This window comes from Mustela erminea, chromosome X (genome assembly GCF_009829155.1).
Source record: "Mustela erminea isolate mMusErm1 chromosome X, mMusErm1.Pri, whole genome shotgun sequence".
Classification (NCBI taxonomy): domain Eukaryota; kingdom Metazoa; phylum Chordata; class Mammalia; order Carnivora; family Mustelidae; genus Mustela; species Mustela erminea.
This window is the reverse complement of record NC_045635.1, coordinates 126,247,122-126,269,353: the sequence shown is the minus strand read 5'-3', so window position 1 is coordinate 126,269,353 and position 22,232 is coordinate 126,247,122. Positions and strand designations below refer to the sequence as shown.

Here is a 22,232-nt window from a genome sequence, read left to right as displayed (position 1 = left end):
AGGGGAATGTGGAAGGGGAGGTAATCCCCAGACATAGACGCACACACTTGCTCATGTCCAACACTTACCACATGACATGCTCAAGAAGGCACCGGTGGGGTTTTCAAGGACTTCAGATCAAAGAAGCCTAAACAGGGTTTTGTAAACCCAGGGAAAATTTCACTTCCCACAAATTCAAATCAGGGCCCTCCTCTTCTCAATACACCAAATCTACATCATGCTTCCCAGGCTCCCCATCATTATTAGTTTATAAAGATTCATTGATATTCAATTAAGTAGTTCTAATGTTCTCAATGCAGCCCTAGACAGCACTTTATGAAAGAATACATCCGCCCTCTGGAGACAGCTGGGGAAGCCAATTAGTCGGGGTAAATTTGCATATCAATCCAGCTGTGGAATGAAGTCAGCCTTGTTCACCAGTCACAATGTGAAGAGCAAAGGGGGGACTCCAAGTGCTCCCTTGTCCTTTATTCCCTCACCTCAAGTGAGCCACAGCCTTCATTAAAATGCTGTGAATAGTGGGAGAGAAAACCCCTAAATGCTCCCATTCCCTGCCAAGTATGCACTATCACTTAGAAGCAATTATTAATGGAGAATGTTTAATGCCCTCCCAAAGGTTGGTACTAATTCACATAAATATTGTATCACTTAACAAAGGATATTTGTTTGAGAGTTTGAAAAATTGGGTAGTAATTCTATTGTTGAGTTAAACTTCAGTATAATGAGGTTCCACTTTCTAATGATTCTATTATATAGCAAGGATTCAATTCAATTCAACAAACATTTAATGAGTCACTACTATGCTAAGATCCCGCACAAAGTGCTAGAATGTGCAGAAGCATTTTGCTCAGGCACCAACAGTAACTTGCAGAGATCATGAAATCAAAGACCATGACAGTTCGAGTCCCTAAGCTCACTGAGCCCAACCCCAGATACATTCAAAGTTCTGCCACTAGAAGTCTCCCAAGACAGCCTTGCAAATCTCTAAGGCTATTTACTATTTCTCGACTGGTTTCCCCTTTTTCAAGCTAAATTGAAGCTCTTCTACCTTTGGCAGCCCTCTACACCAGTGCAGGCCCTCTGCGGAACACAGTGAAGTTTGTCCTCAACCCCTCTAAGAGTGTATAAGCCAGAACTGAACACAATGCCTGACAAGTCCCTGGTCAGGCTCTCATTCTTCTGTTTCTAGAGGACATACCAATTAATGCAGCTTATAATCAAGATCACCTTTAGCAGTAACAGCACACTGCTGAATCACACTGGATTTCCAATGAAAATCCTAAAATCAGCAATATAATGTAAAAAAAACCACACAGGATTGTGAATCAGTCAGATTTAAGTTTGTCACACTTGGAATAATAATTGTAATCTTGTGCAAGTTAATTCACCTCTGTAAACTTCAGTTTCCCCATTTTTCAATATTAATCTTTGTTTTCCATCTTTTGAGAAGGATTATTAGATATGATAAAGAGTATTTTTCAGAGCAAGGTGAGTTCAGGTGGACTGTTAGATAAATTTAACACATTTTTTTATTAATTCAGTAACTTAGCCTGGTTGACTTGAGGTTTAGGATATAAGGAGTTTGTTTAATGAAACACTGATAAACTCTGTAAATGTTTGTCATTATATTTTTATGCAAGAGTCCATCCTGGGCACAGGAGAAGAAGGAAAGACAATGGTTTCTGTTGAATAGGTTGTGTTTATGCTGGGGCAGGACCTGGGCCAAACACTTGTACTAGAATTATCTCATTTAATCTTCTGAACAAACTTGTTATCCAGGTTATCCTGTTACCTTCCACTTAAACTTTTGATTTTTTTCCTTCTTGCATACATTATATATATATATATATATATATATATATATATATATACATATATATGTATATATATATATAGAGAGAGAGAGAGAATATATTATATATTAAATTATATATAATATAAATCAAATATAAAAATTAAAGTGAGTCTTCCATTTATAAAATTGTATATAAATTTTATATATAATATATAAATATATATTTAATATGTTGTGTTAATTTACAAAATTTATTAATATGAGGTGTTTATAAATTTATTAATTTATATATTTTTATAAATCTATAAAATTTATTTTAAAATAAGGTGTTTTATACATACTGAGGCCCCAGTATGCAAGAATTTGTTATGCATAAAGGTGTCATTACTAATCTGGAAAGTTACTTATTCCATAAATGGCACTGGATAACTGGTTGACTCTTTGGTACGAAAATGTCTTATTAAAGATGGACCTCACAGGATACTCTAAAACAAATTCTGATTATTTAAGGAGTCTGATGTGCGACCATTAAAAAATAAAATAAATAGGGGTTCCTGGGTGGCTCAGTGGGTTAAAGCCTCTGCCTTCAGCTCAGGTCATGGTCTCAGGGTCCTGGGATCGAGCCCCACATCAGGCTCTCTGCTCAGCAGGGAGCCTGCTTCCCCCCCACACCTGCCTTTCTGTCTACTTGTGATCTCTCTCTCTGTCAAATAAATAAATAAAATCTTTTAAAAAATAATAAAATAAATAAATGTGTATGTATAAAATGGAAGACTCTGGTTGGGTTATGGACATTGGGGAGGGTATGTGCTACGGTGAGTGCTGTGTAGTGTGTAAGCCTGATGATTCACAGACCTGTACCCTGGGACAAATAATACATTATATGTTAATAAAAATAATTAATAAAATGAATAAATAAATAATGGAAGACCCACCTTATTTTTAATAAGTTTTTAAAATTAATATAAAATATTAAATATATATAAGATTTATATACAATAAAAAATACACCACTCCTTTTTAAGTGTTCAGTTCATTGGGATTTACAAAACTATACACTGATGTAATCACCACTACGATTAATATATACAATCTTCCCGTCACTCTCAAATATTGCCTCATGTCCCATTACAGTCAATCTGACTATCCATACTTCTCAAAAGAAGGTTGTTCTGATACCCTTCACCATAAATTAGATTTACCTGCTCTAGAGTTTCACATAACTGGAATCATATGGTATATACTCTTTCATGTCTGACTTCTGTCACTCAACAAAATGTTTTGGAGATTCATATTCTGTGTATATCAGTAGCACATTTGTTTTTAATGAGTAGTAGCTAACTGTAAGGATATACCATAGTTTATTTATCCAGTCACCTTTTGACAGACATGTACTTTTTTCCCAGACTTTGGCTACTATGAGCAAGTTGCCATTTTCCTCTATCAAGGTCTTGACCTAAATGGAGAAAGGGAGGGCTCAGGCCAGAAAGGGCTTGATGCACAGTCTGGATGGTGAGAGTCCAAGGTTTTCAAGGGCCAAGATGATGTCAATCACCACCAATCCCATACCAACATAACTTCAGCTATTGAAATGGCTACATTCATTGTTTCAGATTCAGGAATAAATGAACTCCCTAGCCAGATCAGAATTATGAGAGACTCAGAAGCCCAGGGTAAGTGGAGTTTGAACAACAAATCCACAGAATACTGTTCATCTTTGATTTGACTCTAGAACAAACAGAAATGGAAAGTCAAGGTGAAAATATCTGTAATTGTATCTTCAATTTATTTCACTTTTTTTCTCACTTATATGTTTTTTTGCTGAATACTTTGACCTTTTTTCTAGTTCAACCCAAAAGATGCCTATCCCATGTTCATAGAAGATCTAACCAAATTTAAAATTTTTTTTACATCCTCTGTAGTTCCATGACTATTGAAAGAGTAACAAGTTTCATAAAACAAATCCAGAAAAACTAATTATAAACAGGAAACTCAAAATCACACATGAGTTTAAGAACATCATCCCTGAAAGAAAGATGATCTTTCTTTTTCCAAAGGCATCAAAGTTTGGAACCCAGCAGGAGTTCCATATAAGTGCTGATGACCAGGGGCACAGAGCAAAGGTTCTGAAATAGGGTGATTTTGTCCTCCAGGGAACAACTAGCAATGTCAGAAAACATGTTTAATGGTTACAACTTGGGCAGGATGCTACTTGCATCCAATGGGTAGAGGCCGAGGATGCTACTAAACATTTTACAATTCACCAGGCAGCCCTCCACCACAAACACACACACAAAAAATTACCTAGCCCCAAGATGTCATGAGTGCTGAAGTCAAGAAACCTTGTTCCAGAGGGATGACTATTCACTCAACAAATCTTCAGTGAGTCACTTACTATGACTCAGCTTGTCACTTACTAGAAGAGTGCTCTGGGCAGATCCCTAAGCCAGCGTTCTGCACCTGTAAAATGAGGGAGATGGTAACAACAGCTATGTTACAGGGAAGTGCTTGAGAAGCGGTTTTGCCATTCTCTTACCCTTCAGCTGTGCTGCTTACCAGGTCTGTGACTTTGAGCATGTTACTTAACCTTTCAGGGCCTTCATTTCTTTATTTATAAAACAGAGCTGTATAAAGTGTTGTGAAGGCTCATAGGTCAAGCCACTTGAGCTGGGCTTGAGAAAGGCAGGTTTTTGTCACTATAAGATAAAGCAAAAATGTGCCAGCATGAAAGAAATTATCCTTGTATGGACTTGGGGCTTGGAGAAAGAGAAAGTTGTTCCTCTGGCAGTTTTGATCTCACTCCCACTCTTTTCTGGATTTCTCTTCTCAGCAATGGTCTGGTGGTAGATGAGTGTGCCAAGGAGCAGATATGCCAGCATTTTGGCAGTTGAGTCCTCCAACTTGTACAGAGACTTAAATGGGGGAAAGCTGTGAAAAGTCACTTGTACCTACAAATTCCTGCCTAAAATATGGGAATGCTTCTAGAAAGGACTGATCCTAAAGCACTGTGTGGCACCAATGTGACAGCCAATTCCAATCACCAAATATTATGAAGTCTCTATTACATACTAACCATCTTCTAAAAAGAGGAAACAAAGGGAAGAGAAGGAGAAGAAATCTACACTCAATAAGCACCCACTCTGTCCCAGACACTAGAAAAAGGGCTATGTTATCCCATTTGGTCTTCACAAAAAAAAAAAAAAAAATCCCTATGAAGTGTGAATTACTGTATGTACGACTATACGAAATTTTCAGGTGAAAATATAGGTTTAGTGAAATAAATCCTCTGCCAAAATCAGTCAGTGCAAAATCAGAACATACAGCTAATTTTATGACTCTGGAGGAAGACATGTTCTAGCCAGTCATTCTCCTTGTTCTCAAACCATTATGGTCTACAGATATCTACAGATATGACCCTGAGGAACTCCCTTCTTCTGTCGCTGGGCCTCAGCTTTTACACATGGAAGGTGATGGTTTGGAACTAGGTCCTCAAAGGGTGTTTCTAACTCTGACTTTTTCTGACTTTACTTAAGTTAAAAGAAAAATCTCTGACATTGGTGTTTTTTCAGCAATTTGTCCAGAAGTCATTCTGACAGAATTCTTCCTTTGGATTTGGCAGCCTGGTTAATTTGTAAGTGAAAAGTACTTTCTCCAAGGTGAAGAGGAAAACTGGGAGATTTGTTAATTAACTAAGGGCAATGAGAACAATTCTCTTTTGCCTTTGTTTCCAGGACACCTTGTCTCTTCATTTTTCTTCCACTTGTCTGGTAGCTCCTGCTTAGTCTACTCCTCAGACTTGTCCTCCACATGTTCCAAGAAATTCTAGCTGGGACACCTGGGTGGCTCAGTTGGTTAAGTGACTGCCTTTGGCTGAGGTCATGATCCTGGAGTCTAGGGATAGAGTTCCACATCACATAGGACCCCCTGCTCAGCGGGGGGTCATCTTGTCCCTCTGACCCTCCCCCCTGCTTGTGCTTTTTCTCTCTCATAAATGAAGAAAAAAATTTTTTTTTAAATAAAAGAAAATATCTAGCTATCTAACTGTGGAGAAGCCTTTACCAATAAGGAGTTCCCAACTACTAGAAGTGTTCAATCAGAGGTTAAATATCTATGAGAGACATGATACAAGAAATTCCCACAGTAAGTGTTAAGTTCAATTAGACGACTTTTAAATAAAGTTATTTCCAACTCCAAATTTCATGGGTCTACCAAGTGCTAAATAAAAACTCTGGTCAAAGAAATGCTATAGGAATTCACAGTCAACAGAAAGTCTCCCTAGTTTTTGTTTGTTTGCTTGTTTAGTTTTTTTTAATACTTTATTTATTTGACAGAGATCACAAGTAGGCAGAGAGAGAGTGGGAAGCAGGCTCCCTGCTGAGCAGAGAACCCAATGCAGGGCTTGATCCTAGGACCCTGAGATCATGACCTGAGCCAAAGGCAGAGGCTTAACCCACTGGGCCACCCAGGCGCTCCAACCCTAGTTTTAAGCTGAGTCTAAGGGAAGGTTGGCGAATCCTAAAAGACATAATAATTAAATGAAATAGATCAATTTCAGTCTATCCCAACATAAAAGCTTTCCAAAACTATTGACTATGACTTCTACAATTGCTTTATATGATGGTCCAAAGAACAGATTGGATTTTAAAGCTGAATTGCGTAAGTGTTAAAATACCTGTCTAGGCAGCCCCTTTGTCAGTAACTCTGGACAGACTGCAAGTTAGGAAGAGTGGACTGAATAAGCTCCAGAATGCAGGACTCTGTTTCTGCTGTTCTACCATCTTTATGCTTCATGCAAACTGTACAACTCAGGACTCTACAACCTGCCATATGCATCTTTCCAACTCTTAGCCTTTGCCCATGTTATGCTGTCTCCCTGGAATGCATCTTTCCTTTTCAGAGTAATACAATTTTGGCCATTCACTTAAACAAATGCCTGTCTGTCTACATATCCTCTTTAACATGTTTGGATAACATTGCCATAAACCATCACCCAGTAATAGGTCAATGGTTATAATGCTACTCATTTTTTTTAATCCAAGAACATCTCTCTCTCTCTCTCTCTTTTTTTTTTTTTTTTGTATTGAGATATGATTACCTGAATTTAGGTCTGTCTGAAGGAAAAGAGGGCAGAAATGGAGAGAATCCTCCTGCCCTTTAACCTAAATTCTCAATTCTCAAGTCTGTCCAACACTACACTTCCTACTCCCCTCCACCATCACACAAGAATCTTTTGTTTCTGGGGACTCTTGAAAGAACGGCAGGTTCCATCTGGAGCCTAAATCTCTATCTTCTTCTACATTTTAAGAATGAATTTCTCTTTGGTGTCAAATAGCTTTTTGCTATTATTTAGGGGTTTAGATAGAGTTTATATTCAAAATTTTGGTCACATTTCTTCTGAAGTTTTCTTGATAACAGGATTGCCATTTTAAATTTTCAATCATGCTTCTGAAATTTCCCCTTTAAGTTTCAAATTGTTTTTATGTCACCAAACTCTATACTCTGGCCTCTTCAGCTGGTAAGACAGTCAGTCTCTACCAGGAGTCATATTTGTGGGACTTGGCACAGATGGAACTGAGGGTATAATGCTAAGTGAAATAAGTCCATCAGAGAAAGACAAATACCATATGATTTCACTCATATGTGGAGTTTAAGAAACAAAACAGATACATGTAAGGGAAGGGGAGAAGAAATAAAATAAGATGAAAATTGATAGGGAGGCTAACCATAAGAGACACTGAACTCTAGGAAATAAACTGAGGGTTACTGGAGGGGAGGTGGGTAGGGAGATGGGGTAACTGAGGGATGAGCATTAAGCAGGGCACTTGATGGAATGAGCACTGGGTTATATGCAACTGATGAATCACTAAATTATACCCCTAAAACTAATAGTACACTATATATTAAGTAAATTGAATTTAAATAAAGAATAAAATTTTTACATGGCAAATGCACCATAAACAAAATCAAAAGACAACTGCCAAATGTGTAGAAGGTATTTGCAACATATACTAGACAAAGGAATCATAAACCTAAAAATGAAGAACTCAGAAAATGAGGGAAGAGAGACAGGACCAGGGAAGAGCAAGGCAGTTCAATAGAGCTGATACGTGGAGTGGGTCAAGGAAAGGTACTGTCAACCTAAGGTTAGGAGGATGATTGGAAGAACAATGTATTTGTATCTGCAGTTTATAAAGAGTGGAATAGAAAGGTTGGGAAATGGACACAGAAGTTCTTAAAGTGATCCATCTAAGAGATGATGGTTGTTCAAACCGAGAATTAAGAACAAAAGATGAACTAAATTGCTTTTTTTTAAGATTTTATTTATTTATTTGACAGACAGAGATTACAAGTAGACCGAGAGGCAGGCAGAGAGAGAAGAAGGGAAGCAGACTCCCTGCTGAGCAGAGAGCCCAAAGCAGGGCTCGATCCCAGAACCCTGGGATCATGACCTGAGCTGAAGGCAGAGGCTTTAACCCATGAGCTGCCCAGGGGTCCCAAAAGATGAATTAAATTGTTATTGAAAAGGAGACGGTACTGGATTGATCAACTAAATGGACTAAATGGATGAGGTAGGAATCTTGGATGAAACCTGGTATTTCAATATAGACAATGAGGTACGTGGTAGTGCCAGAGAGAGTGTAGAGAGCACAAACATTTATTTATTTTTGTTTTAAGTGTAGTTGACACACAACTTCACATTAGTTTCAGGTGTGCAACAGACAATCCAAACATTTAAATTCTGTCTCAGAATTAAATATGATCCATGTAAATTGTTGAGTCCTGTGTTTGGCATATAGAAATTATGAAATGAGGTTAGCTATTGTTGTTATCTTCAGCTAACCTGGTTTGATTAATCCCAACATAATTCATTATGAAGTAGTATTTAAAATTGGTATTTGGCATTTTCTAAGCAGATGTGAGTTCAAATTGTCCAACTTTCCAGCTTTCTGACTCTAAACCAGTTTCTTAACCTTTCTTGGCCTCAATGTCCTCTTTTTGAAAATAAGAGTAAATATTATTAATCTGGCAGCGGTATTTTTTAAGATTTTATTTATTTATTTGACAGAGAGAGATCACAAGCAGGCAGAGCAGCAGGCAGAGAGGGGGGAAAGTAGGCTCCCCGCTGAGCAGAGAGCCTGATGCGGGGCTCGATCCCAGGACCCTGAGGTCATGACCTGAGCCGAAGGCAGCGGCTTAACCCACTGAGCCTCCCAGGCGCCCCTCTGGCAGTGGTTTTATGAAAATTAGAGATAAGAGAAGTAAAGTGTCTTGAGTGATGCTTATCACATAGTAGCGATTTAGTAAATGGTAGCTCAAACAAAAAGCCACATTGTTCATTTCAAGCCTTTAGATTAGGTTGGGGATTCTCCCTTGTTTATCTTCTTAATTCCCATAGACTACCTGCCTAGAAGAGTCTTACGTGTAATAGATACTTAGTAAATATGTATCAAATCTATGATAAATTTTTTGCTAGACCTTTCACTATTTTTTCCTGGTAATTTGCCCAAGACTATTAATCCTCATTTAAAAAATATTCTTCCTACGGTTATAGGCGCCTCGGTTACAGCTCCTTCTAGTTTAATTTCCACCACACTTTTTTAAAGTTGCAATGACTCATGCTTCTTAATTCCACACCTTCTTAGAAAACTGTACCAACTCCCTCCATCCCCACTCCCAACCCCACATGGAAGTTTTATTCAATAGTAAATATTCAGTCCTTGTCTGGCTTGAGTGTAATGAAAATTACTCAGTTTATTGAACCTTTTCTGGAACTTCTTCAGTTGATTAATGAGATGCTCAAACAAGTTGAATTTAATCACGGTGAATCATAGCCACTGAAAAAGGCATTTAATTTGACCTGAAATATTTGCACAAGAAAAAATATTAAAGCTCAGGTATGACTTGTGATTAGCAACTCTATAAAAATAACCATTTGAAGTTTTGTAAAATTGAGGGACAAAGGACCAAAAACCCAATAGAAAAGTGTGGAAACTACACAAAAAGATAATAATTCACCCTGAAAAAGAACATAAAAATGCCCCTTAAACATGTGAAAAATATTCAAACTCAGTACATATTAGAGAGCTGTCGATGAAAGTATACTGAGATACCACTTGTTACCTAGCAGACAAGCAAAACTAAGAATTATGACAACAGAATCTGTTGATAAGTCTGTGGGGAATCACACATGCTCATACATTGCTGCTGAGAATGCGAATCAGTACAGCACTTCCAGAGGGCAATTGGTAACACCTAATAGAACTTTCCAACACAGAAATTTCGATTTTGAGAACCTATTCTTGAAGATGAACTTAAAACAATCCAAAAATACTTATGCACAAGAATGTTCCTACAGCATAGTTTGTAACTGCAAAGTATTGGAAGCAACCTACATGTCCACACATAGGAGAGTGCTTAAATAAATGATGCGTAAAAAAGAATGAAGAAGCTCTTCATGAACTGACGTGGAGTGATTTCTATGGCATTAATACACAAGTGAAAAAAATTAAAGTGCACAAGGGTATCAGAATGGCAGTGTAAGAGATTCCAAAAATGTGTTTCTCCATAAAAGCAAGAACGTCACAAAAAGGCTCAAAATCAACTTTTTCAGAACTCAGGAAGTTAACCTAAGTCCTAGAACAAACAATCCAAGGAGAGTTTATTCCAGAAAAATGAATCTTAGTAAGAACTGTGAGGTTTCGTGGTGCTTTAACTTTCCCTAATTCCATTCCTTTCCCTTAGCAAAGTGTATTTATTGTGTTATTCTTTTTAAAGAAATTTAAAAATGGACAGAAACTGATCTGTGTTAATAGACATTAGAACAGTGGTTAAATTTGGGGAATGTATTGACTGAGTTGGGGCATGAAAATACCTTCTGGGATTATAGAAATGTTTTATATCTTCATCTGGAAGATAGTGATATAAAAATGCACATATGAGTGAATAGCCATTTAGTCATACACTTCATATGTGTGCATATCATTGTATATAATGTATAGTTTAACTAAAATTTAAAAACCACAATGTGGCTTTAGTGAAGGGTAGACAAATAGACTAATGAGACAGACTAGACAGTCTAGAGAGAAATAGCTAAATGACAGAGAGATGATAGATAATTTTTATTTTTTTATTAACTAATTATAACAAATGGGCAATGGGGCAAAGGATGGTCTTTTCAATACATGATGGTGATAAAATGGAAATACGAACCATGACTATATAAAAAAATTGAACTTTGACTGATACCTTACACCAAACACAAAAAAATAGCTTAAGATGAAGCATAGACTTAAATGTTAAAGGCAAAACAATAATATTACTAAAAGAAAAACTTGGAGGATATTCATTATATTAATCAGAAATTTCTTAAGCACAATGCATAGTCATAAAAGGAAAAACTAATTAAATTAGACTTCATAATATTAAGGATTTTGTCCCTCAAAAAATACAATTAAGAGAGAGAAAGAAGGCAAACCACAGACAAAGAGAACATATTCATAAAAAATATATATATATCCAGAATATATAAATAATTTCTTCTACTGACAATAAGAAGACAGAAACCTCAAATTTAAAATAGCCAAAATGTTTGTTCACACCCTTCACTAAAGAAGATACATGATCACATCAATGATCATGTGAAAGATGGTCAACATTATTAATCATTTTAAAAAATGCAAATTGAAAATATAATGGTATAGTACTGGACACTAGATAACTAAAATTAAAAGGCTGACATTACTGAATGTTGGCAAGAATGCAGAGCACCTCAAACATATACATTGCTGGTGCCAATATAAATTGGGTCAAATCCTTTACAAAAATATTTGGCAGTGCGTACTAAAACTAAATACACATATAGTCATGACTCAGCAATTCCAAACCTAGGTATATTACCAAGAGCAATGAATCCATATGTGTACCAAAAGGCATGTACAAAAATGGTCATAATGAATACTGTTATGCTGGAAATAAAAATAAATAAATAAATAAATAAATAAATAAATAAATTTAAAAAAAAATGTTCATAATAGCTTTCTTTATAGCAGCCCCAACCCAAAAAAATAGCCCAAATATTCATCTGTAGTATAATGGATTTAAAAAATTGTTACAGTCAATATGATGGAATCATACACAGCAATGAAAAAGAGTGTACTTCTACCAAAAGCAATGCATAAATATCACAGGCAAATTTGTAAGCAGAAAAGCCAGATACAAAGAGAACATACTAATGCTGCCATTTAAATGGAGTTGAAGAGCCAGCAAAATTAATTTAGCATAATGGCACCCTCTAAGTGCTAGAAATGTTTTATATCTTGATTTCTGTGGTGGTTACACAGATGCAAACATACTTAAAAATTCATTGAGCTCTACACTGAAGATTTGTGTAATTTACTCTATGTAAAATTGTATCTTAACATAAAATAAAGTTGACATGTATAAAAATGTTGATAGAAACACTTTTTATAATAGCCCCAAATTGGAAACAGTCCAAATGTTCATCAGCAGTCTGTCTACAAAATCACTAAATAAATTGTGGTATATTCATCCTGTAAATTACTAATATAAAAATGAAACAAAAAACACTCAAACTACTGCTGCATACAAAAAGTGAATGAATTTCAAAGACATAATATGGAGCAAAAGAAGCCAGACTAATATATGATTCATGAATTCTATTCCTAGATATATATCCCAAATAATTGAAAGCAGGAAATTAAACAAATACTTGAAAATCAATGTTCACAGCAGCACTTTTCACAATGCCCAAATGGTGGAAACAGTCCGCCAATGGATGAATGAATTAACAAAATGGGATGTATCCATACAATGGAATATTATTCAGCCATAAAAAATGAAGTACTGATACCTGCTATGATATTGCTGAACGTTGAAGACATTATATTCAGTGAAAGAAGCCAGACGGAAAAGGACAAATATTGTGTGATTTCATCTATATGAGATTCCTAGAATAGGCAAATTCATAGAGACAGAAAGTAGATTAGAGGTCACCAGGAGTTGCAGAGGGGTTAATAGGGAACTATTATTTAATGGCTGCACAGTTTATGTTTCAGGTGATGGGTGAGAGTCACACAATGCTGTGAATGTACTTAATGCCTTGAACTATATACTTAAAAATGATTAAATGGTTAATTTTATGTTATATACATTTTATCACAATTAGAAAAAATAAGAAACTGTATACAATAGAATATATACTGTATACTTCTTTTTATATGAAGTCCTAGAAAAGATAGAATTAATGTATGGAGATAAAGGTCAAAATAATGGCTGCTTTTGTATGAAGTATTGACTTAAAGAAGGCAAAATGGAACCTTCTAGAAGACTATCTATATCTTCCTCAGAGTGGTATTTACACAGATGTATACATACATAAAAATTTGCCAAGCTGTCACTTTATAGTATGCACATTTCATTTCCATTAAAGAGGAAAAAAGTAGAAACTGGAGGAAACTGTTATTTAAACAGTCACAATGGCTGTGGCAAATCAGAGGCTTCTTGACTTTTGGGAAAGGAGAGGGACAGGATAAAGGAGGGAGGGGCAGAGAGAAAACTCCTAGCTCTGTGCTTAACCTACAGCTTGTTCTTGTGGTGGAGGGGGATTTTAGGGATGGAAGTAGGGCAGGTGAGCAGAGTGTCCACAGCAGTCTCTTCATGAGACTCTGTGAGACTTTGGGCATAAGCAGTGTTTCTTCAGGCACTTCAGAGTAGAGTGTGGGACAAAGTTGTAAAAAGTATGGATAGCTTTTTCTTTCCTCCCTTTTCCTTTCAGAAGCCTGTACCCCTTTGAGCCCCCTGGAGAATAGTGCAGGGTTTCCAGGAATACTGGCAAAAGTTTTGCACAGGGAGTCAGCCTGATGTCCAGCAGTCATTCTGATGGGGCTCAAACCACTGTGATTTGGGCATGAAAATTTAAGATGACCTCAATTATACTCACAACCTGGCTAAAGCTGGATAGAACAACTAAATGTATATAACTCTGTGTATGTATATACACGTTTAAGTGTACATATTTTCTAAACAAAGTTGATATCCTACAGTGTATTATTTTGAATCCACTTTTATTTTTACAGAGCACGTTATTTGGGGCATTTCCTTGTCATTAGAGATTCTTTTGAGACTGTGTTCCTGAGGTCAGGGAACATTGCCCAGTGGCTGGGGTCTTGTCACCCATCTTGCAGCCAGAAAAGAAACCACCTGTCCTCCTGTTTCCCACTTCTGTGCCTCCCCTCACAGGTTCTTAAGTTCTGTTTCTTGGTCCCAGCAGCCTCTGGGGTTGTGACATTATTGGAGTCTGGCTTCATGCCTTCCATGGGTGTAAAAAAAAAAAATCTGTTTTCAGAAGCCATGGCAGACAAGGCCTAGAAGTCTAAGAACAGGCAGGCAGGTCATATCATCCATTGTCACCACACAGACCAAACCTCCACCCCAACCTGACCAGAGTTTGCCAAGCCAAGAAACTGGGGGAAGAGTGGTCATTTGACTTGCTATGGAATATAACAAGCTCACAGAAAGGACAGAACTTGTACCCAGTTCTTCTGATCCAAGGTCAATGCTTTTCCACCCACCTCCCAACCCTCCCCACAAGGAATCTAGCAGAGGAAGTGAATTTTTTAACAAATCACACACCAAAGCCACAAAATCACTTTTATTTAATTGCTACCACAAGTACAGAATCAAATTAAGGCAGTATAATACATTTCCACTTATCCTTACAAGCTTTTATAAACTTAACTTTATGTGTTAGTTTGAATCAATAGTTGAAATTTGTATTAAACAATTTTTTCTTCAATTCTAGACAAAAGTCATTTACTGGGCTGTCGGGTGTGCTGATACAAGACATGTACAACTTAATGTTGTGGATGACAGAACCTCAGCCAAAGGTAATGGGACTGGCTGGTGTGGCATCTTTTCCTCCTGTCTCCCTCCCCTATTACCTTGAATTCCCTTCTGAATGAAAAAGGAAAATGTAAAAATTGATTATGTAGAAATACCAGGCTGTCCAAAAAAAATCTCTTTTTTTTAGACAGGATTTGAAGGATTGAATTATAGGATTTGTAGGATTGAATTATAATATTAAATACATGACTATAATTGATCCTACTGACTACAAATTTAGATTTTAGGACAAGAAACTAGTTTATGAATGAATTTGTTTCTCTGGAACTAAATGAAAGAAAATTCTGGCGAATGCTTAAAAAGGTAAGTGACTACAAGGTAAAAACATCTCATCACTTGCATTCATGTTTGACTATAAAAATCAGCACCGATATTTGAATTTTCATAAATTAGAAATAATTCGGTTTGGCCATATCTTCCCTTTTGCCATTTGAACTCATAGGCAAAAAAATGCACTTTAATAGAGCTTATCAAATTGTGCTCTTCAGATATGGGTCATATCTTGTTGCTGAAATTTACAAAAGAAACTGTTTCAAGCACTTGCACTTTATCAAAACTACCCTTCTGACTGCCATTAAAAGTACAATATAGAATGACACACTTTAAAACATAAAACTTTGCAGTCACATTTACTTAGAGAAGCGCTCCTCCCCCAACCCTGGGAGATGAGAGAAGAAAGCAGGAAAAAGAAGGAAATGAGGTGAGGGGAGAAAGGGGGACATGGGAGTGAGGAAAAATCAAGGTCTAAAATTTCAAGGATCACTGTTGGCTCAAGGTCAACTACAGGAAGAAAGGGAGGCTCAGAATAACAGATGTCAAACTTAGGGGAAATTTGATCTCTAAAATAGCAAGCATGCACATGTGCACACGCGCGCGCACACACACACACACACACACACACACTTTTTCAGAGTATGTTACGTAAAGGAGTATGCCTACAAGGTGGATGTAGCTTACACTATGTGAGTCCATGTCTGTGTGTCTGTGTGTCTGTGTGTAGGTGCCGTAAGTTATCTCACTTTGAATTACATATGCTAGATAAACTAGAAAGTGGATCACTACTTGGCCACCCCTAAGAGCATTTTTCACATAGCCATTTCATCAGAATCAACTTCAACATCAATAACCACAATCTTATGGTAATCATTGGTGGTAGTGGTGGTCACAGTGGGGTCAGGAAGGTTGGCAGCAGCGGCGGCTGCGTGCTCCGGTAGGCTGGCAGCAGACTCAGGGGAACCACTGGCAGGGCTGCAGACAGGCTCAGGGAGGTCAGTGATGTCACACTCTAAGTGGCCGGCAGCGATGGTCTCAGGGTGACAGGAGGCAGTAAGCTCAGGGTGGTCAGCAGCAACAGACTCAGAGTGGCTGACGATCACTGGTTGGAGTTGGCTGGTGGTAGCAGGCTCAGTATTATCAGCAGTGGTGGGCTCAAGGGGGGTGGTAGCAGGCTTGATGTAGCCAGCTGTGGGTCTAGGGTGGCTGGTGGCAGGGCTGAAGGCAACCTCAGAGTGGCTGCTGGCAGGAACATGGTGGCCAGTGACAGGTTTAGGGTGGCTGGAGGCAGACTTGAAATGGACAGAGTCAGCCTTGAAATGGACAGAGGCAGGCTTGAAATGGACAGAGTCAGCCTTAAAGTGGACAGAGGCAGGCTTAGGATAGACAGTGGCAGACTTGGGGTGACCAGACGCAGACTTGGAGTGACCAGAAGCCAGCTTGGAGTGACTAAAGACAGATTTATGGTGGCCAGAGACAGACTTGCGGTAGGCAGAGGCAGACCTGGAGTGCCCAGAAGCCGGTTTGGGATGGCCAGAGGCACGTTCAGGTTGGCCAGCTGCAGCATCACCAGGTAGTGGAACGTTCCGGGCACTCATCGGCATTTCCTCTACAACAGGACTGGCACAGGCACGATCTTGTTCATGGGCTTGTTCACGGGCTTGGTCTCGGGCGCGGGCACGGGCACGAGCCAGGGCACGGGCCTCCCGAGTCTCACGAATATCAGAGATGAGGCCAGAGAGGAACAGGATAGGGTGCCGCATAGCATGGAAGATGGTCCAGTATTCTCTTCGGAAATTCTCATTGAGAAGCCCATAGATCACAGCATTGAGGCAGCTGTTGAAGTAGGCTATGAAGTAGGCTGCAAGATAAAGCCAGTTGGGGATCTTGCCTGCCATCTCTTTCGGACTGACAGCCACCAAGACAGTGAGCACGTTGATAGGACACCAGCACACTGCAAAGAGGAGGAAGATCACAAACATGGTTAGAAAATTGCGCACCTCAGCAAGCTGGTTGTCAGGATTCTGCCCCGTCGGGTTCCGGGCTGCCAGCACTTTGGTCCAGATCCTCACGTAGCAGAAACCCACGATGAGCAGAGGGAGGACGAAGTGGATGCAGACGATGGTCACAGCAAAGACAGGGTTGTTCACATAGTTGAAGATGCAGGTGTAGGTGCGAGGATCATACTCAATGGTGCCGATATACATGTTGGGCAGGACAGCCAGGACGGTCATGATCCAGGTGATGACCAGGAAGATGCAGGTATTGCGCACACTGAAGATCCGCTCGTACTGGAGGCTGTGACAGATGTAGCAGTAACGGTTGATGGCAATGGCCACGATGTTGAAGATAGAACCGACCACACTCAGCCCTGTGATGAATCCAACCATCTGGCATTGCAACTGGCTCAGATCCCAGCCCCCAATGGCCATGGCATGCAGCATCAGAGGGTAGGGGTAGATGGCTACCAACAAGTCGGCCACAGAGAGGCTAACGACGAAGATGTTGCCTGAAAAATATACACGGGAAGAAAGGGGAGAAAAACAGAGAAAAATAAATGGTTAAGTATGGAAATCTATAAATTGAAACTGAGGAAAAGACCGGCTGAAGTGGTGACAATTTAGAATTCTAGAATTATTTTAGGGAAATATTCTTGTGTTTTTTATTTTCGTATGCAAGCATTATTCTGATGCACAACTAGGTTTGGGGGACCTGTCTTTTGGGCAACTTTTTCCTTTCAAACAATGTCATGTCTGCTTTGAGAAAAAAATCGAACTTCTGTCAGAAAGCAGTAAGCACCTAAGCCCTTTGCGGAGCCCTTCATACTCACACACGAACAGGCTGCTACCATTTTGAGCAAAACAAAATGCAAACTTTTTTCCCTACAGGGGGCTAGGGAGAGAAGGGGAAGGGGCGTAGAGGCGATCTTGATAAAGCTGTGGGTTGGAAGTAGGCTAGATGTGTAGGGGGGAGGGAAGAGACTGAAGGAATGTCAGGGAGCCTAACCACCAACGCCCCCACACACACCCCGGAAAAAAACGAGCCTTCTACCTCCTCTAGGCCAGCATTGCGTTTACAACGCTAACACGTCTAAGAGACTAGTCTGAGAAAGGGCACTAGAGGCCGTCGTCTTCTTAGGAAAACGGCATCAGACAATAATCTATGAAAAAGCCCAGTAAGTACTTACCATTTCCGAGGTAGGCTAAGAGTGAAAACTGAGGGGAATGGGGTGGGGTGGGGTGGGGGGACCCTGTAAAATTTAGTATGAAACCATAAACAGCGCGTAGGGTGAAAAACAATCAGGAAAAACCCTGCAAGGATTAGAGGAGGTGCCGGCTTCCAGCGGGTCCAGCGCAGAATCGCACACCCGCACGTTCCACTCCCTGTGTAGGAGCTCCGGGCCCGACGCTGAACTTTACTGGAGCCTGTGGCTAAACAGGAAAGTAAAGGCCGGGGGGCGGGCCTCGGCTGCCACTCCCGTTTTGTAGGGCAGTGGTAGGAACGTTTTTGCGAAACCTTTCCAAAAAAAGGAGGAAGAGGACAAATGCAGGCACAGAACCCTCTTTTTTTTTTTTTTTTTTTTTTTTTTTTGGAAACGCCTTGATGCTAATTAGCATTAGTTTGGCAAAATATTGCCCTTTCTCTAATAAAATGAGCACTTTTTATTTTTTTAAAAGATTTTATTTATTTATTTGACAGAGAGAAATCACAGGTAAGCAGAGAGGCAGGCAGAGAGAGGAGGAAGCAGGCTTCTCGCGGAGCAGAGAGCCTGATGCGGGGCTCGATCACAGGACCCTGAGATCATGACCGGAGCCGAAGGCAGAGGTTTAACCCACTGAGCCACCCAGCCGCCCCAAATGAGCACTTTTTAAAACGGCAAAGGAATGGTTCCCTCTGCCCTCCTGCCAACGCTGCCAAGGCGCGGCCTCAGCGCTTTCTACCAGGAGGTTCTTTCTAGGGTTTTCTCTCAAAGAAATGAATTGAGAGAAGAGAAGTGGAAAAGACAGAGGGAAAAGCCTTAAAAACAAAAGCACAACTACCATAAAAACCTTTATTTGAATTATAGAAGAAAAGAAAGGAGAAGGAAAAAAGGAAAAGGAAGAAGAAAAGTAAAGAAAGAAAATGGGCTTCGCAGGTGGTCCCTGGGGCTCCGTGGTTCCTGGGGGACCGCACTGCTGGAAGGAAGGTGAGGTCCAAGCGTGCGGCCCCACGTCTCCAGGGGACCAAAAAGAAATCAGACACGCCCACCAGAGTTTAAAAGAAAACTTTTCATGACTGTGCGCCCGTCAGTGCATTTTGAAACTTGTATGGTAGTTGTGATTCCTCATCCCCGAAAAGTAATCCCCCAGAGACTGGCTGACTCCTCTCCCCAGAGCCCCGCCCGCCGGGTCCTGCCGTTACCCGACCGTCTCCCCTCTCCCCCGCCTCCTCTGCCCCCTCTCCCCGCTCTCCCCCCAACCCGGCCCCAGCCGACTGAGACCCCAGCAGCAGAGATCCCGGGCGCCGCCCCCTCCCTCCTGGGACCCTACCGCGGAATTCGGTCCCCTTCGCTCCTCCCCTCCCTTCTCGGCCCTCTCCAGCCCAACGTGCAAAAGGGGCTTACCGCTTTGCAGGGTCCGCCACCCCACCCCCCACCCCGCACGGGTCCCCGAGCCCAGCCACCTCCCCCGCCTGCCCCAGCCGCGACCGCAGCTGGCCCCTCCCCTCCACACCGGCTGGTAGCGAGGGGATTCGCGCTCGCCTCGCTCCGGGTCCCAGCTCCTCACCCCGTCCCAGCTCCCCACACTTGGCAGTCTCTCCGCGTCTCCCACCACCCACTCTGAGCTCTTCCGCGACCCACCCGCCATCCTCGCCCTGTTCCGCCGTCTTCTACCCCATCCCCGCCGGGTGCCAAGCTCCGGGGTCTCCTCCACCCCGCCCTGGGACCCCCAATACCTGGCTTACGGATTTCGCGGTCTCCGCCGCCGCTGCCGTCGCTGCCAACCGCCTGCCGCGCCCAGACCGCCGCTCTGCTCTCTCCGCCTTGCGCCTTGGGACGGGCGGACGGAGCTCGGCTCCGGGGGACTCAGACCACCCCCCTGCTCCACACTCAGACGCTGGGGTCTAAGCTCCGCTGCCTGGGAGCCGCCCTGGAGCCGCCCGGGAGCCCCAGGGCCGCCGCAGCGGGGGCTCAGCTGGCTTTAGGGCGCGGCCGCTGCGCTGCGCTCCTGTAAGCGCCACCGCAGCCGCCGCAGCCGCCGCGAACTTAACTTTCCGGAGCGGGTCGCAACCCCGCGGCTCCCTTCTACCCGCACCGCCTGGGCGCGGTGCCCTCTGTGGCGTCCATCTAGGCGTACTATCCCCAGACGGTGGCGGCACTCCCGGCTCGGGTGCCGGCTCCCTCTGCATCAGGTCTCGTACAGGGCAGGACTCGGCGGGCTGCCTCGCTCCGCGGGAACCCGGGCTTTGCACTTGGACGCCAAAAGCTAATTTCCTGAGCTCCCTCAGCCTTGAGAAGCTCTAAATTAAGGGGGCCTCCGCATAACATCACCGCACAGGTTTGCAAGGAATTGGGGGGTAGGGAAGTTCACTGTGAGGGCACTGCCCAAGGGTTCCCTATTTCAGGCACCAGAACTCATGCCCGAGGGGTGGCATGTGGCTGAATGCTGGGTAGGAAGAAGGAAAGGTGACTTACCAGAATTTCGAAGCTTCTTGTTCTTTGTCACAGCCAGGATGACCATGGAGTTGCCGATCAGGTCTACGACGATGGTGATAACCATTGCGCAGAACATAAAGATGATTAGAGCTGGTGGGTAGTCTGGCTGTGGCAGCTTACAGCCAATGCAGCCGTATGGGGTGGGAACTGCCCGGGTAGGCCCCATATTGCTGCTGGAGACCGTTAGGATCTCCCAGCCGGTCTCCCAGCAGGAGCACCTGCTCTGTCACCCGGAGCCTGGAGCTTCTGGAAAGCTGCTTCCCCTCCGAGAACCAGAGAGCGAATGACAGCATCCCGCCCCTCTCCGATGAGCTTTTAAAGCCTCAAGAGGCGCTAGCCCCACCCCAAGTCCCTCCCCCCGACCAATCAGAGCTCCCTGAACACCCCCGCTTTGGTCTCCAACTCTTTTTGGACAAATCCACATCGAGGTGTCGTCTTGCTTCCGACTGCCTTGTTTGTGCTTCCCCTCTAGCCACCCCTCCCCATCCCCTAGGTACCTGCAGTCGTGACAAGCTCAGAATCCACCTCCCCGCCCCCGGCCACTGCGCATCTGTTTCTAGCAAGTTCTTCTCCCTCCCTTTCCAATGCAAACATCCAGCAAAGCGATGTAAAACGCAGGGGAGGGGCAGGGGCAGGGGGTCCCTCTTGAGGTCCAGTTTCAACCCACGCCAGTCTGTAGCCCCCAACAGAGTGGGAAGGGGAGCCAGTGACATGCGCCCCTACGGTCCCCCTGAAAGGTTCATTCCACTCCAGGTCTTGCCCCTTCAGAACCTTCTGCATGTCGTGAGGGACCAGGGGACAGCTTCCCAGAGCTTCCATCCTCAGTCTGGGTGACCAGCCTCTAGGAAACTTGTCTCTCCTCCACTGCCTGCCAGGAGCCGGTCGGCTCTCTTAGCGGCAGCAACGAGTGACGGTTCAGTCGATCCCGGACTTACCGAGGGAGATGTCCCCTGCACCTGACTCTGGGAGTTGGGAGTGAGTCTGCAATGTGGATACGAGGGGAGATAGCTGGTGGCTATTTGTCCCAATCTTTGGGGCCATTGAGAGCCGGAGCTGATCCCCTTCCCCGCTGCCGAGCGCCCTGGCTTCGGGAGCTCAGATTGTGGTTTGGGGAAAAGTAAAGGGGAGTAAGTAACCCTTTTCTTGGGTCGCCGCTCCTCCAAGAAATCCTGGGCGACGCTTTCGGCTCTTGTCCCCTCTGGAGTTGCTCTGCACACTCTACTGGGTAGAACTGGGATGTCGAGCAGCCCCGGGGAGCTGCGTTGCAGCAGCGGAACCGGCGCGGAGGTGCCGGGCACTACGGCCAAGAAGACAGCGGGAAACCAGCGCCTGGTTCCGTCCCAGGCGCACAACTCATCTCCGTCCACCCGCTGTCAGGGGTCTCATTTCCACCTCATTCGGTCGGCCCGCCCCTAGCCCCGTAAATCCCCCTCCGGAGGCGTCACGGTTCCCTGTGGTGCGCCCAGATTCGTGAAGCGCGCGGGCCATGGGAAATCCGAAAGGCGGGAGTTGAACTAAAAGGGCAAGATTCGGTCCTCCCTCCCTCCA

At 42.5% G+C, this 22,232-nt stretch overlaps 1 protein-coding gene across 1 annotated transcript; it reads right to left on the bottom strand.

Moving 5' to 3' along the window:
- Nucleotides 1-14,457: 14,457 nt before the first annotated feature.
- GPR50 (G protein-coupled receptor 50) lies at nt 14,458-20,960 on the bottom strand. Its single transcript, XM_032331059.1, has 2 exons — nt 20,664-20,960; nt 14,458-17,498 (listed from the first exon to the last, which is right to left on the bottom strand). The coding sequence occupies exons 1-2, from the start codon at nt 20,848-20,850 to the stop codon at nt 15,802-15,804; spliced, it is 1,884 nt and encodes a 627-aa protein (XP_032186950.1). The 5' UTR covers nt 20,851-20,960; the 3' UTR covers nt 14,458-15,801.
- Between the last annotated feature and the right edge of the window lie 1,272 nt (nt 20,961-22,232).

Coding starts and splice junctions, on each gene's coding strand:
- GPR50 (XM_032331059.1), bottom strand. CDS start 20,850: ATGGGGCCTACCCGGGCAGTTCCCACCCCATACGGCTGCATTGGCTGT. Junction 17,499..20,663: donor CAAGAAGCTTCGAAATTCTG/GTAAGTCACCTT, acceptor TATATTTTTCAG/GCAACATCTTCGTCGTTAGC.